The sequence below is a fragment of the Chiloscyllium plagiosum genome, chromosome 36 (assembly GCF_004010195.1).
Source record: "Chiloscyllium plagiosum isolate BGI_BamShark_2017 chromosome 36, ASM401019v2, whole genome shotgun sequence".
NCBI classification, from domain to species: domain Eukaryota; kingdom Metazoa; phylum Chordata; class Chondrichthyes; order Orectolobiformes; family Hemiscylliidae; genus Chiloscyllium; species Chiloscyllium plagiosum.
Genome location: NC_057745.1, coordinates 6,393,194 through 6,418,517, shown reverse-complemented (window position 1 = coordinate 6,418,517; position 25,324 = coordinate 6,393,194). Strand labels below are relative to the sequence as shown.

The 25,324-nt window shown below is 42.0% G+C and overlaps 1 protein-coding gene and 1 long non-coding RNA gene across 3 annotated transcripts in view; one reads left to right on the top strand and one right to left on the bottom strand.

The window, feature by feature from the left end:
• The window catches only part of LOC122540915 (kelch-like protein 25), a 30,893-nt gene extending 5,794 nt beyond the window's left edge, over positions 1–25,099 (bottom strand). The window contains exons 1-2 of one of the 2 annotated variants that reach the window (XM_043677204.1): positions 24,851–25,099; positions 3,147–5,055 (exon numbers count right to left, since the gene is read on the bottom strand). In XM_043677204.1, the coding sequence (XP_043533139.1) occupies positions 3,193–5,055; positions 24,851–24,883 (1,896 nt within the window). In that variant the 5' untranslated portion in view covers positions 24,884–25,099 and the 3' untranslated portion in view covers positions 3,147–3,192. Of the gene's footprint in view, positions 1–3,146; positions 5,056–5,144; positions 5,186–24,850 lie in introns of those variants that run through there. The other variant, XM_043677205.1, reaches the window with a different exon arrangement.
• Positions 8,924–10,339, top strand: LOC122540916. The gene is made up of 2 exons (XR_006309458.1): positions 8,924–9,361; positions 10,135–10,339. It is a non-coding gene; the product is annotated as an uncharacterized LOC122540916 (long non-coding RNA).
• Positions 25,100–25,324: the final 225 nt, after the last annotated feature.

The window sequence follows — 25,324 nt, the reverse complement described above, 5'->3', positions numbered from 1 at the left end:
TAAGCCTGATGAAGAGTCTCTACTTGAAATGTCAACTTCTCCACCTCCTGATCATGCCCAGCTTGCTGTGTCCTTCCTTCCAGCCTCCTGCTCGTATACTTTGGATTCCAGCAGCTGCAAGTTTTTTTTGTCCCTTCTAAGCTCCAGCTGATACAAATCTAGTCTGTCCAAGTCATTCCAAGTTATTAACCTAGTAAACCTTTTCGGAACCTACAATGCATTTTGTCCTTCCATAAATAAGGAGAGCAATACTGTTAATAGTACTGCAGTTGTGCCTCATCCCAATGTCCTGTATAGCAGGAATATACCCCCTCTGCTCTAGTATTTAATTTCCCTCATTACTTTGGTATTCAATTCCCTTTGCAATAATCAATAACATTCTACTTGTTTTCCTAATTACTTGCCATACCTTGTGAGATTTATGCATGATGACACCCAGATCCTTCTGCATCTCACAACCCTGCAATCTCTCATCATTTAGACTTTATGCTTTTTTATTATTCCTGCCAAAGTGAAATATTTCACTTTTCCCAAATTATACTTGTTTGCCAGATCTTTACAAACTCACAACCTATTTAAATCCTTTTCATAAAAGTAAACTGCTGTGATGCTCAAGAACCAAAATAAGAACAGACGTGCTGGAGAAACTCAACAGGTTTGGCAGCATCTGTCAAAGAAAAAAACAGAGCCAATGTTTTGAAGAGGTACGAGATGTGAACTGTTTCACTCTTTAAAGATGGCGCCAGATCAGCTGAGTTTTCCCAGAACTTTTATATTCTTAAGTTCTCTTCAAAATTAACATTACTTTATCTCATCAGCAAATTTAGCAACCATATTTTCAGTCACTTCATTCAAGATCTTTATATATAAAGTTAAACCATCAGCACTGCTTCCTATGACACACCAGTCATTACGATTTGCCAACCAGAAGGTGTGCTACTAATGACCACTGCTTCCTATTAGCTAACGAATCATTATTCATGCAATGCATGAACCCCCTACTCCATGTGGTTTGATTTTCTGCAATAGCTTTTGCTGTACTACCCTACTAAATGCTTTTTGGAAATCTATGTTCATCACATCCACTACTTCTCCTTCATCCACAGCACTTTACTTCCTCAAAAAAAAAGCCAATAAATTTGTTAACCATGAGCTTCACAAAACTATATTAATTCTTCCTGATTACAGTGAATTTTTCCAAGTGCCCTTCGAGAATGACTTTTTCTGCCATAACATCTATACACAAGTTACTGTCCAGCAGCAATAACTGTTTATGATAAGTAGCAAGAACTATAACCAATTAATCATCTCTTTAAATACAAACAGTTTGCTATTGCCCCACAGTTGAGATTAGGTGACTCAACACATTGCAACAATCGAAACTAACTTCCACAATGAGAAAAAGTACTTAGTAAGAAATCACAAATGTGGGAATAGCTTAATGAATCCTATTACCCTCATCCCATTTCCAAACACACTCTGCTTAATATGGAAAGGCACAAATACTAGACTTATATAGTAGATAATACCCATCAAGGCTTGCATTATACCCTTATCAAAATAGTACCTAATCAGAGGCCTGTTGGGGTGAGACAAACTTGACAGGAGGCTTCAGAAGCTAATAAGCAGGATTTAGCAGGATTCTGACAACCATCTCGTGACTCAGAGAATTGTATGGGTTGAGTAAATTGGAGAAGCATCAATTCAACTGAATTAGGACTGTACACTCACCCACGCCAGTTGATAGTTAATCTTTTTTTTGATCCTCAAAAAAAAATCAACCAACACTTGAATTCTTTCTTCCACGTGCTCTAGTTACATAAAATGTCTATTTTAATACTGCTGTGGAGTTGCCGGTGTTGGACTGGAGTGGACAAAGTTAAAAATCACACAACACCAGCTTATAGTCTAACAGGTTTATTTTGAAGTACTAGCTTTCAGAGCATTGCTCCATTATCAGGTCACCAGTTAGAAGGAGCAGTGCTCTGAAAGCCAGTACTTCCTGGTGTTGTATGATTTTTAATTTTATTTCAATACTCATCATTTAAAACTCCATCAGTGGTGTGCTCGGTGCAGGCAATGTGTAATGTGGCACAAAACCAATCGTACCTTTATAGTCCAGATTCAATCAGACTGCAATGAATTAACAACTGATGGCTTTCAATCATTCCAACTGGACCCTTTCTGAGAATCTTGAGCCGAGATTTTGTGCAAGTAGAAATTCGGCTATGATGGCTGTTGAGTGCCCCTTGCTACGAAAGGCACAAAAATCAACATTTATTGCCCACCCCTAATTGCTCAAACAAATATCTCACTCAAACATACAAGATTTGGAAAAAGACATTTTGACAAGGTAGAAACAGTGGTTGCTTTTCCTCAGCAATCTGATTGTTTAGGAGAGATGGGGAGGTCATGAATACTTGAAATTTATGCTGCAGCATTACTCCCTCAGGGATGTCAAAAACAGTAGTGGGAAAGTGAGGTTTAAAAGCCCAGCCATGATTGTACTGAACAAATTAGCAGACTTGAGGGATTCATGTGATTTACTCCTGTTCCCTATTTCTTTTCATGTGAAACATCCCACAGCATTAATATGAACAGCACAGGAAGTTATACCTGGTGTCCCTACAAATATTTATCCCACAGTTGACATCACAGAAAACAACTCTATGGCTGCTGTCAGATTGCTATTTGCAGAGGCTTTCTATCAGCAAACTGGTTGTACTTCTTGAGACTAGGTATCAGAAAAGAATTGGCTCTAAAGTGCTTTGGGGCATTTTGTGCTTGTGATAGGTATTGTAATAAATGCAAGTTGTTGTTAGTACAGCTGGAGATAGACAAATGTTGCCCTGGCATTTGGTCTTGATCAAGACACAACACAAGAATGTCAAACTTCAAATCAAGAAGTGACTGCTGACTGATTCTTAGGTCAACACACTCAATTTTCTGGTCTTCCCTAAGAACATATCAATTGGAACCAAGTTTCACATGAAACATCACCCTTTTCTCATGTAGTATGGTTGTGACCGTTTGAAATTTGGCATTCTTGCATTGTGTCCTGATGAGCACAAAAATGAAAGGTTTTGGCCACGAGCCCCACATCTGGGCAGCAAGAGATGCAAGTCTTTCTCCTGTGTGACACTCACCGAGCTTTTCCTTCCACTCCGGGATGAAGATGGGACGTGATGAGCATCAGTCAGGGAACTGCTTCCAGGTACTGACAAAGGCAGTGGGAATGAGCGAGTAGGGCACGGTGGTGATGCTGCTCCAGGTGTCCGAGGTCGGGTCATAGCAGTCCAGGGTCTTGCAGCGCTGGGTGCCAAAGTAGCCGCCCACCACGTACAGCTTGTTGCCAGACGCCACGGCGTGGCAGCTCATGCGCTTGGCCGTCATGTCGCCCACCCGAGTCCACTGGTTGGTGTCACAGTCGAAGCGGTAGGCCGAGGCCGCCGTGAACTCCGTGTCGCCGCCCATGATGAAGATCTGGCTGCCCAGGGCGGCGGCGGCCGTGTAGCGCCAGGGCTGCGGACAGACGGCCGGCACCGCCCAGCGGTCCTCCAGCGGCTCATAACGCTGCACCCGGGAGCGGCGCTCGGCCGCCGGGAGGCTCGAGGCGCCACCGCCGAAGACGTAGAGGCGGAACTGGGCGCTCACCACCGCCGCGTTACTGACGCCGTCAGGGAGAGGGGCCACCGAGTTCCAGGTGTTGGCGGACGGCTCGTAACGCTCCACCTGAGTGAGAGGGGCTGAGCCCGGGGCCCAGGCAGAACCGTGGCCTCCGAGCACGAAGACGCCTCCCCTCAGCTCGGCCGAACCATGCCCGAAGCGAGCAACTAACATTGGCGCCACTTTGGACCAATCGCCGGCCGCTGCGTCATAGACCCAGACGTCTCGCGAGACCCCATTCTCGGGTCCCCGCCCCCCGCTCAGGTAGACGCGGCGCCCCAGTGCGCAGGCGCTGAATTCCTTGCGGGGGCTGGGCAGGCGCGCCTTGGCGACGATGCGGCCTCTCCCCTCCCGTAGTCCTCGGCCCTCCTCCAACCGGTGCCGGGATTCCGAGCCCCGGCCTTGCAACTCGGGGTCTCCCTCGGCTCGGCCCCGCTCCAGTTCGTACACCTGGTCGCACAGGAAAGTGGGGCCGCCCAGGATCAGCAGCGTGTGCCCGGCGCGCCTGGGCCGCGCGCACGTCAGCGTGCCCGCCGCCGCCGCCCCCCCCTCGCGCTGGAAGCGGCGCGCCTCGTCCACCAGCGCGCGGCCGACCGGGTCGTCGTCGAGGAGGCGCTCGGCCTTCGCCCAGGCCTCGAGGTAAGCGGCGGGCAGCAGGGCGAGGCGGACGTGCCGCAGCGGGCCGGACAGGCGCCGCGGGCTTCCGCCGGGCGGCCGGTGCCGGGCCCAGCGCACGACGGCCGAGTGGACGGCCCGCTCGTCCTCGGCCTCCAGCTCGTCGCTGGCCAGCAGCTCGGCCAGGGTGGCCTCGGGCAGCCGGCAGAGCTCGTCGCCGTCGGCCAGGCGCTGGAAGTGGGCGAGGCAGGCGGCCCGGGCCCGCTGTCGCAGGCGGCGGCACTGGTGCGCGTCGGAGAGCAGCAGCAGGCGCAGGCAGTTGGAGGGCCGCAGCCGGCGCTCCAGGAAGGCGGCGGCGGCGTCGCGGACGTCGGGGAACTGCAGCATGTCGCCGGCCTGCAGCAGCCGCTCGGCGTTGGCCTCGCTGAGGGCCAGCCGCGCCGTGTACGCGTAGTCGAGCAGCGGCTCCAGCGCCTCGGGGTGCACGCTGGCCCGCAGGTCCACCTCCGGCTCGCCGCTCTCCCGCAGGCCGCCGCCGAACATGGCCGCGAAGTAGCGGCTGCAGGCGGCCAGCACCGCCCGGTGGCACAGGAAGGAGCGGCGGCCCGCCCGCAGGGTCACGTCGGTGAAAAGGCGCTGCCTCCGCAGGCTGTCCAGTTGGGCCAGGACGCTCTCCGGGTGGGAGACCTTGTGGAACAGGGAGGCGTTATCACTGCCCGGGCTCTCCTGCTCGCTCATGGTCGCTTCTTCCCGAACTCCTGCTGCAGGGTAACTCTGCAAAACACAAAGGAGGAGAAAACACATTCATGCAGCACAGAAACATATCCTTCAGTCCGAGCAATCCCAAACTAAACTAGTCCCACCTGCCTGCTCCACATCCCTCCAAACCTTTCCTATTCATGAACTTATCCAAATGTCTTTTAAACATTGTAACTGTACCCACATCCATCACTTCCTCAGGAAGTTCATTCAGCACCCGAACCATCCTCTTGTGTAAAACATTTGCCCCTCGTCTTATTTTTAAACTTGTATCTAAAGTCAGAGTGCCCTCAGAATAAATGTACAGCGAGATCCGAAAATTTAAACACACTGGAGGAACTCAAGCACGTCGTGGCAGCTTCCTTGTGCAGGGAAATAGACAATATCCAGTTCAGTTCTGAAGAAGGGTCACTGGACCCAAAACGTTAATTCTGCATTCTTGGTACAGATCCAGCCAGACTGACTGAGTTTCTCCAGCAATTTGTTACTGTCCAAATTCCAAAGAGTCACGTTCCCGGATTGGTAGTCTCGCGCAGATTCCCATGGCATCCCTTTTTGAACCAAGGGAGAGGGGTCCATATTTCTACCAGGTCATTCCAATCAGGGTTCCGTCAGAAATGCGGTTTTATGCTGCACTGCTGAGAGTTTTCTTTTAGTGAGGAACTCTTAAGGGAAGGCAAACCTAGCTACCTTTTCAAAGCAGTATCTGGTATTCTGAAATTCAAAAATCCAGCATCACAGACGGTTGTTGTCAAATGGTAAGTGGTACAAAATAGGGGACCAGGTAAATGGGTGGGTGGCGACTGGAGAAAATGGGTGTTGTCAGATGGTTGGAGGTGGGGGGGGGCAATAGGGTCTGAGAAGTGGGACTGGAAGCCAGATTGGATGGAAAGGAATCAGCTTGGGAGGTGAAGGAGACTGTAGTCTGAACTAAGTGAAAAATTGTGCCCAGGGGAGCAGGTGAGTGGATGGGTGGGGGTGAAGAAGAGAGAAATGGAGGAAAGACAGATGAGAGAAAACATCTGGTTTTCAAATATCATTTTAAGGAAGCAAAGCTGGTATCCTTGTCTGGTCTAAATGGGATTCCAGACTCGGGAATGTAATTGACTTAACTGCCCTTTGACAAAATCTCTCAGTTGAAGGATAATTAGAGATAAGCAAAGAATGCTGAACTTGTCAGTGATGCCACATTCCATAAAAATTCCATAAACCATGTTTCAGGACTGTGATTCTATTTGCTTAGCACATTCAAAATCACTTGATGTTTGTAGGCTGTGGTAAAAATGCAGAGGACAGTTTAAGTGGCAGAAATGTAAACAAACCATCTCGGAACAGTGCTGCTTTTAGGATCAGGCCTATAATTTTCTCAAAAACAGCTCTATGTTTTCAATGACCAGTATTTATTTTGTTTGGAATGCTTCCTACTACAGTAATACCAGATCTTGAACATTCTTTCATATGGCTGCTTGTTCGCAGACATCATCACAAAGACCCAACTTTATGCAGAACAACTGAATGAGTCAAAACTGACTGGACAGATTCTTTGTCTTTAGTTTCCCCCATGAAGGTGCTTGCTAATGTTTAAGTTTACTTCCATGATTATCAAATCCATTCATTTGAACTGGACAATGTCATAGAATCTGTATGGAGTGAAAGTAGGCAGTTTGGCCCATCAAGTCCGCACTGGTTCCTGTAAATAGCATCTGTCCCTCTACCCTGTCCCTTGAATCTTGCATTTCCTTCGGCTAATGCCACCCAGTCTGCATTTCTTTGGGCTGTGGGAGGAAATTCACAGACAGGGAAGCTTGTGCAAACTCCAATGACAGTTGCCTGAGGGTGGAATCAAACCAGGTGCCTGGCGATGTCAGGCTTGCGTTACTAATAGACATTTTTATGGACATCAGATACAGGCAAAACCGACTACAGCATTGTGCAGTTCATAATTGAAAAGTCTACTCTCATATCTTGACTCTATTACCCCAAATAATGGTCATGATAATACCTGTAGGACCATAGTTCAGTTGTGTCAGCACACAAACATCGTGATTTGAGAGAAAAAGAACAAAATACAGACTAATGAGCATCAGAAAAAAATGAGAACACCTTGAAAGTCTTTGAAAGTTCCCATCTGAAACCTTAAACTGCCTGTTATCTTTCATTTTGTTGTATTTCCAGCATTTTCTAACTTCTAATTGGCCACATCTTTAACTTAGACCCACCCATATAATCACAACACTGACCTGCAAGCATCCTTACCCTAAAAGGGGATTCTTTCCTCATTATCAGAATGTGAAAATGCCTACAGGATATCCTGACTTTTCCACGGAGTATACAGAAATGACGGGCAATCCAAAGTCAAAGCTCTGGAATTTAGAAATATTTAGTGGATTCATGTCAAGTTGAAATGTGTTCAAAAGTTCACTAAATTTAATGCAGTCAATAATTTTATGAATTAACAGTACAATAGGAATTGAATGCAAATACAATATTAAATTTACTTCAATATATTCTAACAATATTGTATAAAACATATGATCAAAAGTACTTAAGAGTTTTAAGAGGGATGATACCTTATGCACACAAGCCTCAATTCAGTACAGCCTGATATCAGCTTGCTTATTTTTTGAAAAAAAATTCTGGTCAACATAATATTTGGGCAAAGGCTGTCTCTTCTAAAGACACATCCGTGCTCAATGGAATACACAATACAATGCTTCTTTTGAATTGGTGGCTAGTCCAATAACAATCCCAATGTTTGGCAGCAATCTTGTGGAAGAGGCCACGGAATGATTGCAATTTGGTGTATTTACAGTTTCAGTAAAGCCTGACATCAGTTTCCCTAACTGGAACTCAGTTTAAAAAGAAATACTTTTGTCAATTATAGAAATCTCACTTTGGGTGAGGCACTTTTGAAAGCTTTCCACAATGAATCACAAATGTAATGATTACTGTTTAAGCAGAAACACAATTTTGCATCAGCAGCAGAAATATGAACAGGCCTTTGCTTTTTGGTTTGTGTCAAAGGATGCCATCTACGATACCCAGAAGTTATTTTTCATTGTTTTTAAAAAACAAAGGTCCACATGTTATTTTTAAAATAATTTGTTCAGGTGATGCAAAACTTGTATTTATAGCCCATTCCTTGTTGCCTGAGATAATGACGGCGAGCATCAAACTACTAGTTTGATGGTTTTTGGATTTTGACCCAGTCACAATGAAGGAGCCACGAAATAGTATCAGAATAATATCCTCATGTTGTTTGGGAGGAGCTTGTGACAGACTCAGTGACTTGATGCAGCACATCAGTTGGGCAATATGCATGGAAGTGACTGTGCTGTTGAGAGGGTGAGATTGATAGTCTCCTCAATGAGATGACATCTCCAACCATCTTAGTTTCATTTTGGGTTCTCAGCTTATACATAGCCTGAGATCCCCAACTTCTGTCCCAGAGGCAAGTTGTCAACCCAGCCAAACTGAATTTCCTATGTATTCAGTGTTGTCTATCATATGTATATGCTGATTTCATGTGGGGCATATGGTGAGCACGTAAGGTTTTCCACCTGAACATTTACCTGATGAAGACAGATTTCATCCTTTCCCATTGGGAAGTAATTAGGAGGAGGAAACTTGTGTTTCATTCCCAGGAATCTTGCAAGTGTGGCTGCTCTACTTAACGTTGGATATTCAATATAAAATTCCGACAATTCACTGATAGTTGGCAGACATCTTCGAGGAGGTCTGCAGATGCTGGAGATCAAAGTTGAAACTTTATTGCTGGAACAGCACAGTAGGTCAGGCAGCATCCAGGGAACAGGAGATTCGACGTTTCGGGCACAGGCCCTTCTTCAGGAATCCTGATTCCTGAAGAAGGGCCTGTGCCCGAAACGTCGAATCTCCTGTTCCCTGGATGCTGCCTGACCTGCTGTGCTGTTCCAGCAATAAAGTTTCAACAGTTGGCAGACATCCAACTCTATTAAAATTTTTTAGTGAAAGACAAAGGATTTTTTATTGTGATTCACACTTTATCTGACACTAAAATAGTTTCTGCTCCATTTTTTAGTGTATAATCATATCCAAAGAACTTCTTCCCAAAGCAAGCTAGACAACTTCTAGAACTTCACCCGCATAGTTCTGTCTGAACTGTAGAGTGCCAGAATTCAAGTCCAGAATTAAATGTCACAGGAAGGGTGACGAGAACTGAAGAAAATATATTCCACCAAGTAATGACAACAGTAAAACATAAAAGAAGCCTGCAGCATTTCACGGTTAAACGGAATAAATTAGTTGTGGGAATTAACTGAAAATATTTAAGCTTCATGAGGTTGCCTAAATTTCTGTTTGTTTTCCTTAAAGAGGAATTTTCTCAAAATGCGGACAATACTTGAAAGAGATGTCAATGGAGGTTTGTATGATTAGTCCATGTCAATTGATCAAAGTTGCTGCATCATGTCTGAATGGAGTAGGTTTGCTCACCTATGTTGCCACATTACCTGTTGTTGACATTCTTTGCATTAATGTTTGTTCTCGCCCCTAAATTTGAGAAGAGCCAAACCTAATGTTGACGACATTGATCATCTATACCCACCATTTCCAAAAGATGTCATTCAATGTCATTGCAAAGTAATGACATGGTCATTATTATACTCTTTATTGGAGATTTTTATTGAATTCAAATTCCACCACTTGCTGCAGTGGGATTTGAACTTGGGTCCTCAGATCATTATCTGGGTCTCTGGATTAATACTCTAGCATTAATACTACTAGGCCATCACCTCGTCTTAGTGGAGCAGAGAATGGGTTTAGGAGAATGGCTCCAAGGATGAGAAATTTCAGATATAAAGATAGACTGGAGAAGTTAGGATTATTTTTTTTGGAAAGGAGAAGGCTGAGAGGAAATTTGATAGAAGGTTTCAAGATTATGAGTGGTCTGGACAGGTTAGATATGGAGAAACCTGAAGCACAAACTGAAGAAAATATATTCCACCAAGTAATGACAACAGTAAAAGACAAACATAAAAGAAGCCTGCAGCATTTCACGGTTAAACGGAATAAATTAGTTGTGGGAATTAACTGAAAACATTTAAGCTTCATGAGGTACTGCGGTTGCCTAAATTTCTGTTTGTTTTCCTTAAAGAGGAATTTTCTCAAAATGCGGACAATACTTGAAAGAGATGTCAATGGAGGTTTGTATGATTAGTCCATGTCAATTGATCAAAGTTGCTGCATCATGTCTGAATGGAGTAGGTTTGCTCACCTATGTTGCCACATTACCTGTTGTTGACATTCTTTGCATTAATGTTTGTTCTCGCCCCTAAATTTGAGAAGAGCCAAACCTAATGTTGACGACATTGATCATCTATACCCACCATTTCCAAAAGATGTCATTCAATGTCATTGCAAAGTAATGAAAATCTGGTAATTTTATCCTATGGGTCACTAAGGTCAGTTGTGATATTCTGCACCAGTGTATTTTAGATGTTAAGTTTGTGATCTGAATTTGAGTTAACAATGAAGTAAAAATTTCTCTTTTCCTTAATAGGCTAGTATTTGAAAGCTTTTGAGTCTGGAAATGCAACACAAGATCATCTGTGATTGACTAAAGTTGGTTCTCTGATGTCAAACGTCTTTATTCCACCTATAGGCCAGTAGGCCATTTAGGGTAACCAGTAACATTATGGTTGTGGCCTCAACTTGACATTCTTGCCTAATTCCATCAACCATTGACCCTTCATTAGTCAAGAATTTACCTACCTCTGCCTTAAACAAAAATGTGCAAAAACCCTGCCACACCTCTCTGGGGAACAGAAAGAGGGCATAGGTTTAGGGTGAGAGGGGAAAGACATAAAAGAGACCTAAGAGGCAACGTTTTCACACGGATGGTTTGTGTATGGAATGAGCTGCCAGAGGAAGTGGTGGAGACTGGTACAATTGCAACATTTAAAAGGCACCTGGGATGGGTACATGAATAGAAAGAGTTTGGAAGGATATGGGCCAGGTGCTGGCAGGTGGGACTAGATTGGGTTGGGATAGCTGGTCGGCATGGACGGGTTGGACCAAAGGGTCAGTTTCCATACTGTACATCTCTATGACTATGACTCTCTGACACTATCATTCTGCCATCTACTACGTGACCATACTTTCAAAAATACCACAATAATGAAACTGTGGGCATGGGAAATGGTAGTTGGCTGATCAGTTGATTGGATCTCCGCATTTCAGAATAACACGGGAAGTATTTCCTAAGTTAAAATTGCAATTTTCCCAACATCACACCTAATAGATTGATGAGCATTTTATGGATGAGCTCACAATGAATCTGACAATTTCCCACCTACCTTCCCCCATGACTATTAGTAGGAGATTAAATCCAGTCAAAGATATTAAATATTTGGTCCTAGGCCAACATTTCAGAAAATTGACATCAAGTAGAAGGGCAAGTCAGAACACTACTGCAATGTGCTGTATTTGTGTTTGAATGGCAATGTTAATTGTAGCTTGTTCACCGTATAACCAACATAGGTCATTTCAGCAGCAGTTTCAATATTAGTTTACCAAATTATTGACCAGCTTTTACCTTGATATTGGTCCACAAACCGCAACCTGTCTACTCCAACTTGGCCAAATGACCATTCAGCTCTCACCAGCCTAAGTACTGACAGTTCTAATGTAAATTCGGCCAAGTATCCAAGATCAAGTTGTGCAGATACCATGCTTTCAGCCTTTTTTCACTTGTTTCTGCATTTCCACATTGAGATATTTTACACTAGAAATAAAATCATCAGGCATTGGAATTGCCTCTTAATTTTTCTCCCAAGAAATGAGAATGCAGTTTGTGTTGCTGATATTATTTCCAGTTCTGCTAATTGAAGATAAATGCACCTCCAAGTATAGCACAGAGCTGTGAGAGTAGTGTTATCTTTTTAAGCCCCGGTCTTTTAAAGTTTGATAATCTCAATTATAGCACCATGTGCTTCAGAGAGATATGGCCTGTGAAGGGGCATGGGAGCTTCCCAGCTCTGTTAAAGCACAGTCCAATTCTTGTGCAATGCTTTTTCTGAACTGAATTACATTGCATCAAGGAAACATTTGGAGTGAATAATTTACACCAACATCTATAATGCACGAGTAAGCTTTGACAGATTGCAGACACAATATCTGGAGCAGACGAGTCTCTGGGACTTGCAGGTGCCGTTTCAGAACCAACAGATATGGAGGGTCGGCAATAAAGAGCAGGTTCTTCAAAACAATTAGATGCACCCTGTATCTGGAAGATAGCATTACCACCAAATTGACCTGTCAGAATATAGCAACAGTGCAGTCAAGTAATTGGAGTTGCTTGTCCGTTAGTTGCACTCGCTGTCACTGAATGGTCGTCAGTAAAATGAAAACTAGTAGGATTTCTTCCCTCACTGTAGCTTGTAGCACAGAAGCAATAGTAATATCATAATTGCACCAACTTCTGCCTCATCAGAATTATTGCACTTTTGTGGTAAAATTCCCCAGATACAGATAAGAGTGTGACTATAAATGAGCAAAACTAACATCATTTACAAAATACCGTGCAAGGACTGTAACAAACAATACATTGGACAAACAGGCAGAAAACTAGCCACCAGGATACATGAACACCTAACCACAAAAATACATGAGCCTCTCTGACTAGCATCCTCACATATGGATGAGGAAGCATACCACTTTGACTGGGACAATATATCCATCCTAGTACAAGCCAAATAAAGACATGCACGAGAATTCCTAGAAGCATAGCATTCCAACCAGAACTCTATCAACAAACACATCGAGTTAGACCCCATCTACCACCCCCTGAGAAAAGGAACCGGAAGTGGCTTCGCCACAGGAAATGACATCACCAACCCAAACATATAAATAGAAAGCAGGAACTTTCAGCATTGCTTCCCATGAGGTCCAGTGAAGATGTAACCTAGTAAGGTAATGAAACATCTGGAAATGAACCTTTCAGTTCAGCGAGCAAACCTACATCCAAAACCTCAACCTGAGTTACAATTCTTCTTAAAACTCGCTAAAAGTGACTATAACTTGGCTCCAAGTTAACAGTGAGTGGGGAGGCTAGAAACTGGTATAGGATAGTGAAACCTAATTTTGGTCAGTGTTTTTTGCTCAATCTCTTGAAATATCATTAGAACATGCTTGAAATAGGCACTAGGCTACCTTGTTTTTCTCAACATGGGCCTGTGCTCATAATAAGAAATCTAGCCTAAAACTAAGAAAGCAACTGTAATGTACTTCCCAACCTTTCAAGAGTCTGCCGTTCTGGAGCCACACACAGATCTTTATGTGCCTGCTCCTGACCTTTTCCAGTTCAATTGCATTAACATGAAACAAAGCCTTAAAGATAAATTAAGTCATCAAGAATTGTGATTTTTTTTATTGTGGGGATTACAGGCTAATCATTATGCTGCACTTCACGTTTTCACTGATTGATGATAAACATGATGTGTGCTAAGTAAATCTGAGAGTTATATAGTCACTATAATTATTGATAATGCCTTAGGTTTGTGGAATAAATTTTATGGTTGTGACCATTACTGTTGTTAATTTAACTAGTAATACATTATTCAAAATGTGCTACCAAATGCCAAGTTTTTATCACAAGCTATAAAAAGTAATTTGAAATATTTAGATCAAAGTTAATATTTAAAATGAAAGCAAAATACTGGGAATGCTGAATATCGGATATAAGAATGGAAATTGCTGGAAATACTGATCAGGCAGCATCTGGGGACAGAGAAAAAAACCAAACATTTTTAATCAGAATTAAAGTGACATTTTATTTCAATCTCCGCAGATGCTTCCAGCTTTGCTAGAATTTTCAGCACTTCTTATTTAAGTTAATTTGCTTTAAGCATTAAATGACAATTATACAGTTAGAAAAGTCAAAAACAATTCATTGTTAGGTCTGTTTTTGAATTTCTTTTCCATTTGATAATAAATTACTGAAATTATGTGCATAAATTATACACTCTACCAGATACACTTGACAGTTTACCAAGTATTTGATTTTAGAATGACTAAATATTCTTGTGGCTCCTCGTTTTTATTTTAGGTGTTTTTCAGATAAAGGACCACAAGACTTAGGAGCAGAAATTAGGCCATTCAGCCCATCGGGTCTGCTCCGCTATTCAATCATGGCTGATAAGTTTCTCAACCCCATTCTCCCTGTAATCCTTGATCCCCGTGACAATCAAGAATCTATCTATCTCTATCTTATATATACAGAATGACCTGGCCTCCACAGCCTTCTGTGGCAATGAATATGCTCAATAGGGTTGAGAAAATCAACAAATCCTGTCCTAAGCAATGTTTCTAAAAAATAAAAAGTGCTGCCCCTTCCATGTATACTTACTTGCCCAAGAGTCGAGCTCGTTGACACAATTCTACTGCAGGCTGCTGTCACCCTACAGTCACCCTCCTCTTACTCATTGTTACCTTTCCTCCATCCACTTCTTGTTGGAAAACAAATGTTACCAACATAACCCAGCAAAACTCGTCACCTCCAGAAACAAATAATCCATCACTCATAGGTTAAGTACAAATGAGACCTATGCAGACTAAGAAACAGATATTTCAAAATGCAACCAGACACTGGATCGCTGGGTAACAATCTTGCTCAATTTGGGCAGTTAGAAAACTACAAATTGTCAATGATTGGACACCTGATAAAACCATGAATTCTGTTTTTTATTACTATATAACTCAAACATCTCAATAATTCACCTACAATGAAGTGCATTCAAATAGCATTAGATAGGCAAGCATGATAGCTATTATGCTTTAAAAGAGAAGGCAAGATTTCACAAGCAGCAATGTGATAAATGAACAATTATGTCAGTTAAGGAAACAACATTGGTTCAACTCCTTGCTCTTCTCCAACCTGGGCTTTGGAATCTTCTAACGTCCCCAGAAAAGCCAGGGTAATCATATTATCTGACAGACATTCGAACTTTTTCACTTCTGCAGTGGGGTCAGCCTAGGCCACTTGCTTGATTTCTGGAGCTGGACTTGAACAGACAATTTCTGAGGCAAACTTGTTACTTAAGGAAGGTACAGGTGCCAGAAAGAGTTGGGAAATTTGGAAACTTGTAGAGATGAGGACAACATAACTGAGAAAGTCAGAGGGATGTTAACTTGGCTTGGAGACACAGTTCATTCTAGAGATTGAGTTTATTCTCTCACACTACTGTGCTAGATTTTCACATGGTGCATCTGGAATCTATTCATCCAGTTGCTTGCTTGTTATCAGTGTTGGTTTGTGCTATGTTATCCTGGATTTCAGTGCTTGTTTTTTTTGGGTCATAACAGAAGTACCCAGCAAATCTAGAAAACTGAAAGTCCAGCATGCCATGAGAAAGATAATCCTGGATCTTTTTTGTAGATATTGTCATTTAATAGTGAATTCAGGGGCTTCCCTTCTATGTGTTGGTTTTATATCTCATGACAGGTTTCTTCAGATCCCTGATGAAGGGCTTATGCCCGAAACATTGGTTTTCCTGCTCCTCAGATGCTGACTGACCTGCTGTGCTTTTCCAGCAACACACTCTCGACTCTGATCTCCAGCATCTACAGTCCTCACTTTCTCCTAGGTTTCTTCAGTAGGTAAATTATATAACGTGGATGTGGAGAGCCTAAAGTCTTCATTTAGATGGCAGATCACTTTAGGCAAAAGCAGGGAAAGGAAGACTTCATCCCTCCTAACATCCCTCACCTTGAAGTGCACAATTCATGAAAGGTTTAGTTTTCAGTATGATTCATAGAAATCAAAACATGGAAACCAGTCATTTGGTCAATTTAAATTTATTGTCAGCATTTACCATTCATACAAACAAATTGCTCCAATCATCTTTACCAACCTTCTGATATTCCTTAATTCCCCATCCAGTCTTCAGTGTTAACATGCTTCAGTGAAGTCCACACACTCAGGAATTTTATTTGTAAAACATTTTCACTAGGTTTCTCTTACAAATCTTTTAACATTTAATTTTAGCTCTTGTTCTTGACATCTCAACTACTGCAAACAGCCTGTTTCTACCCTGTCCAATCCTTTCAAATTTTTAAACTCTTCTTGGCCTTAGATATTTGAATAAAAAACCCTTTAGGAAACAAAAACACTCAGAACATGAGAAATTTTGAATCTGTTGTTTCAAAATATTATTTAAATATTTGAATATTTTGTCAACCCTCCTATGTAGCAACCAAGCATTAGACACACCGAGAGCTTCAGCTTACGTCAGTGTTTTTACAACACATACGGTCTGACCATTCATTGATGATTTGGGGATGCTGGTGTTGGGCAAAAGTTTTGCTATAAATTCTGTGTCTTATGACCTTATACTCCACAACCATTTGATGAAGGAGCAGTGCTCCGAAAGCTAGTGCTTCCAAATAAACCCGTTGGACTATAACCTGGTGTTGTGTGATTTTTAACTTTGTACATTTACTGATGCCTTGCAAGGATGAAGGCTGTATTTTAATATAATAATCTAGGAATAAAATATTCCCAAATTCAGAATTCCATAGCATTGCACCAGCGCTGAATGCAATCATTGAAAGAAGTGGCACGAGGATAGAGATGCTTTTAACATTAGTGGAATGTCTTAGCAGGTTCCAGCACTCATTGGAAATAACGTATTTCATTAAGGACTGGAACAAAGCTTCTTTGTCTTTGCAAGCTCTTTTTTTTTATATAACATTACCATGGTACTGCACAGGAAATGTACCATCTGTACCTATTCCAATGTAGCCTTGATAGTCAAGTAATGTGAGATACTTGCTGCAGGGAAATGTCCCTATCTAGTATTTCAAACTCCTCTCCCCCGTGACTCAGCTACATCCTGTACTACAGCTGAGAATGTTTAAGACAGTTCACTGGAGCAAAATCAAACTAATTTGGATACTGAGCCACACAAAATGAAATTAGGGCCGCTGACTGTTCAAAAACATATGTTTTCAGAGTGTCTTAAAAGAGGGATCTTAGATGTTAAGGGAGAAAATTATAAAATTTCAGTGCTTAGGAGTTTACCAGCTCTAAGCATGCTGGGGCAATCAAAATTGGGGATAAACAACAGGCCAAAATTAAACAGCATACAGAGCACAAGATGCATATTCATTCACTGGATCAACTCATTTCACCTGGGACTATACTTGGGAGTGGGACCATTGAACTTGACTGTATGAAAGACAGACTGGCACACACACAATCATCCAGGATTCCTACTTCTGATTGCTTTTAGGTGGTTGTTTACATTTACCTTCAGGGTGATGGTAATGAGATATAGCTTTTTGGACTTGACACCTGCATATTCCCAAGTTAGATGTCAGAAGAAAGGCCAAGAACTCATGACAATTTTTTTAAAATGAAGATTTTGTGTATAAGGTCCTGCGAAACCAACTTGTGTATTGCTTTATAATCCCATAAAACATTGAAGTAGAACTTCAATTCTTGACATCAGTTCAGGTTTGCCCCACCAGTTTAAAAGTGTACACAGGTTCACCATAAGAGAAATTGACTGCACTAACAGAATAAATTCCCCGGCCAATAATACCAATTATTTGTCGTGTCAAAATTAACTCTTTGTCTTGCTGAATAAAGGAATTGTGATTTCCAGTCAACATTGAGTTACTTCTCAAAGCTGGATTGGTGAAAATCATACGAAGGATGACATGACCTGAGGAAATAAAGTCTAATCTATACTTTGTAATCCTTACATCACAACTTCTGGCAACTAATAGCAATGATACTTCTGAGCTCCTATTACTCAAGTGGATAAGAATTAACTTTGATATGTGACATAAGTGTCCTGATTGGCTGGTTGCCCCATCCTGGGAAAATATTGTCCACTACAAAAGCAGCTTGTTTCAGGTACCAGCACTCAAAGTCCAGCGCGTTTTTATCCTGCTCAGCTCTCAACTTAATCTCACATTCGTCTGTGCACTAATACAGGATCCAAAGTGTCCTACCTTTCTGTCCCCCGAGCAAAAGTTAATATCTTCAGAGGTTGGGTAGGGAGAAGAAGCAATGGCACAAAAATCTGACTGTTATACAATGACTTGCACTTTACAAAAGGATTAAGTTGAGCAACTTAGGCCCAATGGACTTGGCCAAGGGATATGTAATGAGACACTGCTTCTGTCATCTCCCAGGATAGTTTTGCCAACTTGTAGCAGGTGGCTTGTCTTTAATTTCAGGCACAGAGGTCTCATTTGCTTTTTAAATTAAGCAAACTGTTCACATTAGAGTGATATTAAGGAAATGTACAGACAGAAATAGGCCATCCATACCATTCTGCCTGTGCTGATCCTCACATTTGTTCATAATTAAGTTCGTTATCCAACTCGGTTTTAAAATTATTTCTGAAATCATTGTCAATCACCTTTATAATTCGGGTTCCAGTTCCCAAGAAACAGTGAAAATATATTTCCTTTGTTTCCCTATAAAACGTTGACAATGATTTTTAATCCATTTTATTCACTCACCGGAGAGAATAAATTTATAAATATGCAGATGAATTAGGAGCTGAGGTACGCCATTCAGTCCCTCAAGCATGTTCCAATCAATAAGATGGTGGCTCATCTGTTTTTTATTTTTTACTTCTAAATTTTTGTCTACCTTCCCTTGTCTACCTCCACTGTAAAAATGTTCAATGATCCCGATCTCTGATGCCTTTTGAGAGACAGTTCCAAAGTGCCACTAGCCTCCATAAGAAGAAGTTCCTTCCTGTCCTAAAAAGGTGATTCATAATTTATTAGGACCCTTAAATCAGAAGTCGCTAGCTCTGGACTCACCTGCAAGAAGAAAACATTCTTTTCACACCCTTTCAGGATCTGGTCCAATTCATCAAAGCCTCTCTGATGTTGCAAACACCAGTAGGTCAACTCATCACTTTCTGTCATCCAAGAACACTTTGACATTACTGAAATCCCACCATGACCTGCTTCCACCCATCTCATATTTTTGTGATGGGGATTCATAACCTGCTCCTCCCTGTTGGCAATTTCTGCCCAACTGCACTTGCCTTAAAGATTCCAGGCATGACAGGAGTGTCCAATGAGGAGAGTTTGAGGAGACAGGGCCTGTATGGTCTAGAGTTTAGAAGACTGAGCGGTAATCTTATTGAAACAGACAATACTCTTACAATGCATCAACCCCATTGAGCCAAGCAGGATTTTTACCTTGGAAAAAGATTCTAGAACTGGGGACACAGTTTCAGCAAAATCACCAGTGGAATCTTCAACAGACCCTTCCAAACCTGCAGCCTGTACTATTTAGGATAGAGTAGCAGATGCACCTGAGTACCACCACCTGGAAGTTCAGCTCCAAGTCATATACCATCCCAACTTGGAACTAAATCACCATTCCTACATATTTGTTAAGTCAAAATCCTGGAAGTCCCTTTTTACAGCACTGTGGGTGTACTGAAACTGCCAGGACTACATCTAGTTGAAGGGAGAACCTCACCACCACATGAAAGCAATTAGAGATGGGCAATAAATTTTTGTCTATAAAGTGATGCCTATAACCCAAGAAAAGAAAATGGTCGGCCATTTAGGATTGAGATGAATAGAAATTTTTTCATTTAGAGGCGATTAAATCTTCAGAATTCTCTGCCCCAAAGTGACTGGAGAACCTAATTCTCTCATTACATTCAAGACAGACATCAAGGGATATCAGGGAGAAATGAAGGAAAGTGACATTGAGGTGGAAATTCAGCCACCATCTAGCTCGGTGGTGGAACAGGGTCAATGGGCAAGTGGCCTACTCCTCCTTTCTTTAATGTTTTCATGGTTTCCATTTCCCTACTCCGTTAATTGAGACATTTAATGCGATTTTTGGAGAAAAATAAAGTGGTCGCATAGATGTAGACTATTTCCTCTGGTGGGGGATTTCCAATACAGGAGGACATCATGTTATATTTGGAATTTGGTTGTTTTGAGTGATGTAGGAAACCCATCTTCTCACAAAAGGTAGTGAAATTCTGGGACTCCCTCCTTAAATAGCTATTCAGGTTAGTTAGATTGAAAATGTCATAACAGATTGGTAGGTTTTTGTAAGACAAGTGCACCATGGGATCTGGAACTGAGGCCATAGATTGAGTTAGGATACAGATCAGTTCTGACCCAGCTGAATGGCAAAAGAACGTACAGTGACAATATGGACTTTTTTCCCGATACACAATCAGTAGTATCTCAACTTCTAGTCACCACTCCTTGTTCTCCCCAACTTCAAAATCCCATAAAGTCCAGATATGTAACTTTGTGCTTGACCATTTCCTTTCACAGCACTTGTTCATTTTCTCACCAAGAATTTCTTTGCTACATTTGTGGTTGGCTATGTTAGTTGTTCATGGTGATTTTTGTTAAAAATGATCCTGATCACAAAATGCAACTACCTCTGCACGCCCTCAAAATGTGCTCACGTTTTAGGCCAGTATTGCAGCAGTGATCAGGTTGCGAACTAACAAAACTAGCAAGCTCCAGATTTCAAAATTTCCATGGACTTGCCAGGAATTGAAGGGTAAAATCGGGACCTTCTTTCATTAAACCTGTAAACAGTCAAGGTGGTCCCTCTCGAGAGTGAAAACAGTATCTACAGAAAGATTAGATTTAATTTGCAAAGTGAACTGCAATCCAATTAAGGGCTTAAGACACTGATGTGGGCCCTTTGTCATACTTCAAACGCAGCAGTATTGGTTACAATAAGCTTAACCTCTTATTCACCCAAGATTACCATCAGGAACAAAGTGCAAATTTCAGCTAAAATCAATGGAATGATCTACACTCAAAGTGTCACAACCTTTAAAAAGTACTTGGATGAGCATTTGAAATATAACATTCAGGCCAAGGTCCTAATGCTGAAAATTGGGCTAAGCATAGCTGTGACATTAACCTATGTAACTATAGTATTGTAACTCGAAGAGACGTCTTTGGTTTTTGGATAGAGTCAAACTCCAATGTTTGTTTCCTTGACATGCTACTTTACAGAAATGAATTGTGTTTGTGAATATGTACATATACAAAGTTTTTTAAAGAATATTTTTGAAATAAAAAAAAACCCAGATGAACCAAAAGGCCTTTTCGAAACTGTATGATTTCAAGAAGCTTACTGCACTTGATTTATTAAATGTAAGTGATGGATTAGTTAAAATGCTCCAGATTTAAACATCATCTGGTGTAATCCTGAGCCAAAATACCAGCTACAGTCTGTGAATGTACTAAGTCAACCCAATTCAACAATGGTTAACATGCCACTACTTAGCTTCGATGATTCTCAATTTACTAAGAAATCAAAAGTCAGGCAGGGTTCTCCCCCGTATGTAGGAAATTTGCAGGAATGTGTACATATGCAGACATCAGACAATGCCAGAATAGCCTTGGCCTTGCTTTTATGAAGGGCTTCTGCCCGAAACAACTTTCCTGCTCCTTGGATGCTGCCTGACCAGCTGTGCTTTTTCAGTACCATACTCTTTGACCTTGCTTTTAAATTGCACACTCCTGAACTTTTCAACCCGTCCTCTCCCCTCCCCATCTCTTCCAGCCTCACAAGGTTCTGTGATATCTGCACTCAACTAATTCTGGCCTCTTGTATATTCCAGATTTTAAAATCACTCCATTATAGGTGGCTGTAACTTCAGTTGCCTGGTCCTCAAGCTCCAGAATTCCCTTCTTTTGCTTCTCCATCTCTTTACCTTCCTTCTTTAAGGCTGTCCTTAAGAATTTAACCAAGCTTTTAGCATGTGACCTAATACTGCCTTAAGATTACCTAAGTTTTTTCTGAATATTCATTCAAAGGATGTGAGTCAGAATTTATTGCCCAGAGGGCAATTAATAGTCAAAAGAGCCACATGAACACCTGACCAGGTTACGATGGCAAATTTCCATTCATAAAAAGGACAATAGCAAACCAGACAGGTCTTTATGACAAATGCCAGTGGTGCCCCTTAAACCATATCTTTCTTCAGAATTTACTGAATTCAAATTTCACTCTCTGTTATGATGGGAAACTCATGGCCCCAAAATATTGACATGGTGTTATGGATTACTAATGCCATTTTTTCTAACCACATCACCCCCTTCCCTTACTTTATACGGTTATGTTTTATAGTGTTGCTTTTGTTTTATAATTGTCCTGTGAAGCACTTGTGATGTCTTTTTACATCAACAGCACTGTATAAGTTGTTTCTGCACATGCCAATATGACTAGATAATGATCCCACACTCACTGTCCTGGATTCCAAATAAAACGAAGTGTGACAATCTAAATGTAGTGTCAGAGGCCAGAAAGTGCTTACAGAGCCAACAAGAATGCAGTCCACCAGAAGGAGAAGGAACAACGTTAGCCAAAGGAAAAACATTGTCAAAGAGCAAAAGCAATACATTCACTTTATAGGTGGGATCTCATCGTGTCCCTGAACATTATCAGTAACTGTTTATAATCCAGCTGCAATGTAGAATCTCAAGGCAAACCGGCTCACAGCTTCTTCTCTACTGCACCAATATCTTCAGCAGACAGCTGGAATACTTTAGTTACAGATATCAGCATCACAGTCGGAAACCACAGTTTCTGATAAGAGTAGACGGTACTGAGATTGCTCGAAACAGAGATCTTCTTGCATTCCTGCAGCTTTCTGTATCTTTAGGAATCATTTCAAAATACTTCACATAGACCGAACTACTTTGATGTACGATGTAGAAAAAGGCAGCTGCTATTTTTGCACCTCACAACCATGCAGACAGTATTGAAATGAACGTTCTCTCTGTTTCTGCTACGTGGTGACAGCTTATAGCTGGGCCATCAGGAAAGCTCAGCAATCATCATATTATCAGCAAGCAGGACAGTCGGCTCTGACTGTAGTATCACAGGGCATAGGTTTAAAATGATTGGTAGGATTAGGGGGAGAACAAGAAAAGCGTTTTCATACAGAAGTGGCAGGGGTCTGGAACTCGCTGCCTTCAGGAGTCAGGAACGCGTAACTCTTAAAAAGGTCCAGCATATACACTTGAATTCCCACAACTTCCGGGGATACATTCCAAATGCTGGAAAACGGGATTAAGTTTTCCTCTGGCGCATACAGTGGGCAGAGTGGCCTTTCTCTCTCTGTAGATTTGTCTAAATACCTGAGGAGGAAAATGTGAATGGATATGGGGAGGGAGCAATCTAGTAAATTGCACATTAGCGGGAGTCAGCAAAGATCAAATGGGCTCCTGTGCTGTAATGATTCTATTCTCTGGAACGTCAGTCTATTATTGACTCAACCACTAAACAATATTCGGACCGCGAAGAGCTCTCTACAAACAGATGCTTTCTTTAAACAAAAGACGTATTACAGAAAATTAACTGATCCCCTGGAACTCACTAATCTTCCTAATTGAAAGATAATAAATTAACTTACAGAAAGTCAATCTCTACTCAGCTACATTAGAGATGAACTAAGATCCCCAAGGATTGGGCGTCAAAATGAAACCAATTTCAGGGAGTTCTGAAAGTATTTTTATTTTGATGTAGCCACAGTATTTCGGTGAGTGTCTGCTTTTCTCCTCTCCTGAAGATATTGACTCACTGGAGTAGGTTTTCAGTTTGTGACAACCTTTCCACTACCACAACCTGGTTTCTCACTCTTCACACGGGAGACGAAAATCTGATTGTCAGCACGCTATTCAACCATGCCTGGCACTGCAGTCGAGCCCATTCTGGTCCTCAACGATTCATAAGCATAAACATGTAAAATTAAATCAGGCGAAGGCTATTCAGCCCCTCTAGCTTGCTCGACCACTGGCATGTCCGGTTGTGGTCTCAACTTTACCGTCCTGTTTATCCCTATCAAAAATCTAACTCTACCTTGAATAAATTCAATAATATTGCTTCTACTGCTTTATGGGGAAGAAAATTTCACAGACAAACGAGGGGGTTAGAAGATCTCATCTTCATTTTAAATGGGAGACCTCTTTTTAAACTGTATCCCCCTTGGTTCTGGTCTCTCCCACGAGGGGGGTAACATCTTTTCATCATCCAACCTGTCAAGTCCCCTCAGGGTCTTGTGTGTAGAAGATACACTCAGTACCCAGTGGAGTTCACAGCATAATGATAATGAGCAAAATTCCAGTAACTATTTCGCCTCCTAACCAACCGGTCAGAGACATGTAAATCGTCAGTCAAGCAATATGATAACGAGCCCTCTGCGGAACGGCACTCTTTCCCCCCACTCCCCATTTGTATATTTCTCAAACACGCCTATTTGGACGCTTCCATGGCCGTTTTGCAAAAATGGAAATGTTTAATCACAATATATATGTCTTTTTTCGGTTACCGTAATCCTTGCTCTTCCGAAACAGCAATAACTTCACTTTCCCCCCAGTGACCATGACCATGTCGATATTAAATTATATGGACGAGACTGGCATTATCAAAAGACAGTACCAGACGGCAGCTGTATCCGGGGTAAGAAACTTCGAACGATTTAAAAATAAACAAAGAAGAACACCGTGTTAAACTGCTGCACATTCCCTCCCCAGCCTCCTAAATAAACCCACAAATCTATTCGAATAACATTGCTTGCTGCAGCCGTAAGATTAAAGAATAAATCACTGGAAACACCGCCTCAGGATCTGAAATCTCCATTTGCCCATCTGAGAGGAAAGCGGGGCCAGTCAGCAAGGTAACTGACATGGATTAGTTCCACCCCAGTCAGCCCTCCAAAACAAAATTCCTTTCGATTCGCGTTGAATTAAAATAAAGTGAAGAGGTTTTAAATGCTCTTGTATTAAAGCTAGTACTTACTGCTGTCGCTGAGTATTTAGTCAGGAGTGCCATCGAAGCGTATCTTTGTAACAGCGAATGGATACAATTGAGTGGGGAATTGAAACTGCACGTTGGGCCGGGCCCCGTCTGTCAACAAAGGCTGGGCGGGGCAATCATGCGTTAATTGATAGTGAAACCGACCAATCCTCGAAGCCAGAGCGTGATTGACAGTCGGAGCATTACCCAATGGCAGCTGGAGAAGGCGAGCATTTGACAAGAAGTAAAGCCAAGGATTGGAGGTGCCCGTGTTGGTCTGGGGTCTACAAATTTAAAACATCACTCAACACCAGGTTGATGATGGAGCAGCACTCCGAAAGCTAGTGCTTCCAAATAAACCTGTTGGACCATAACCTGGTGTTGTGCGATGTTTAACTGAATCCAGGAAGTGGGCGTACAAGCAATGGGGAGGCCAATCAGCCCCTCCAAGGCTGTTTGGCTGCTCAAGTCACGCAT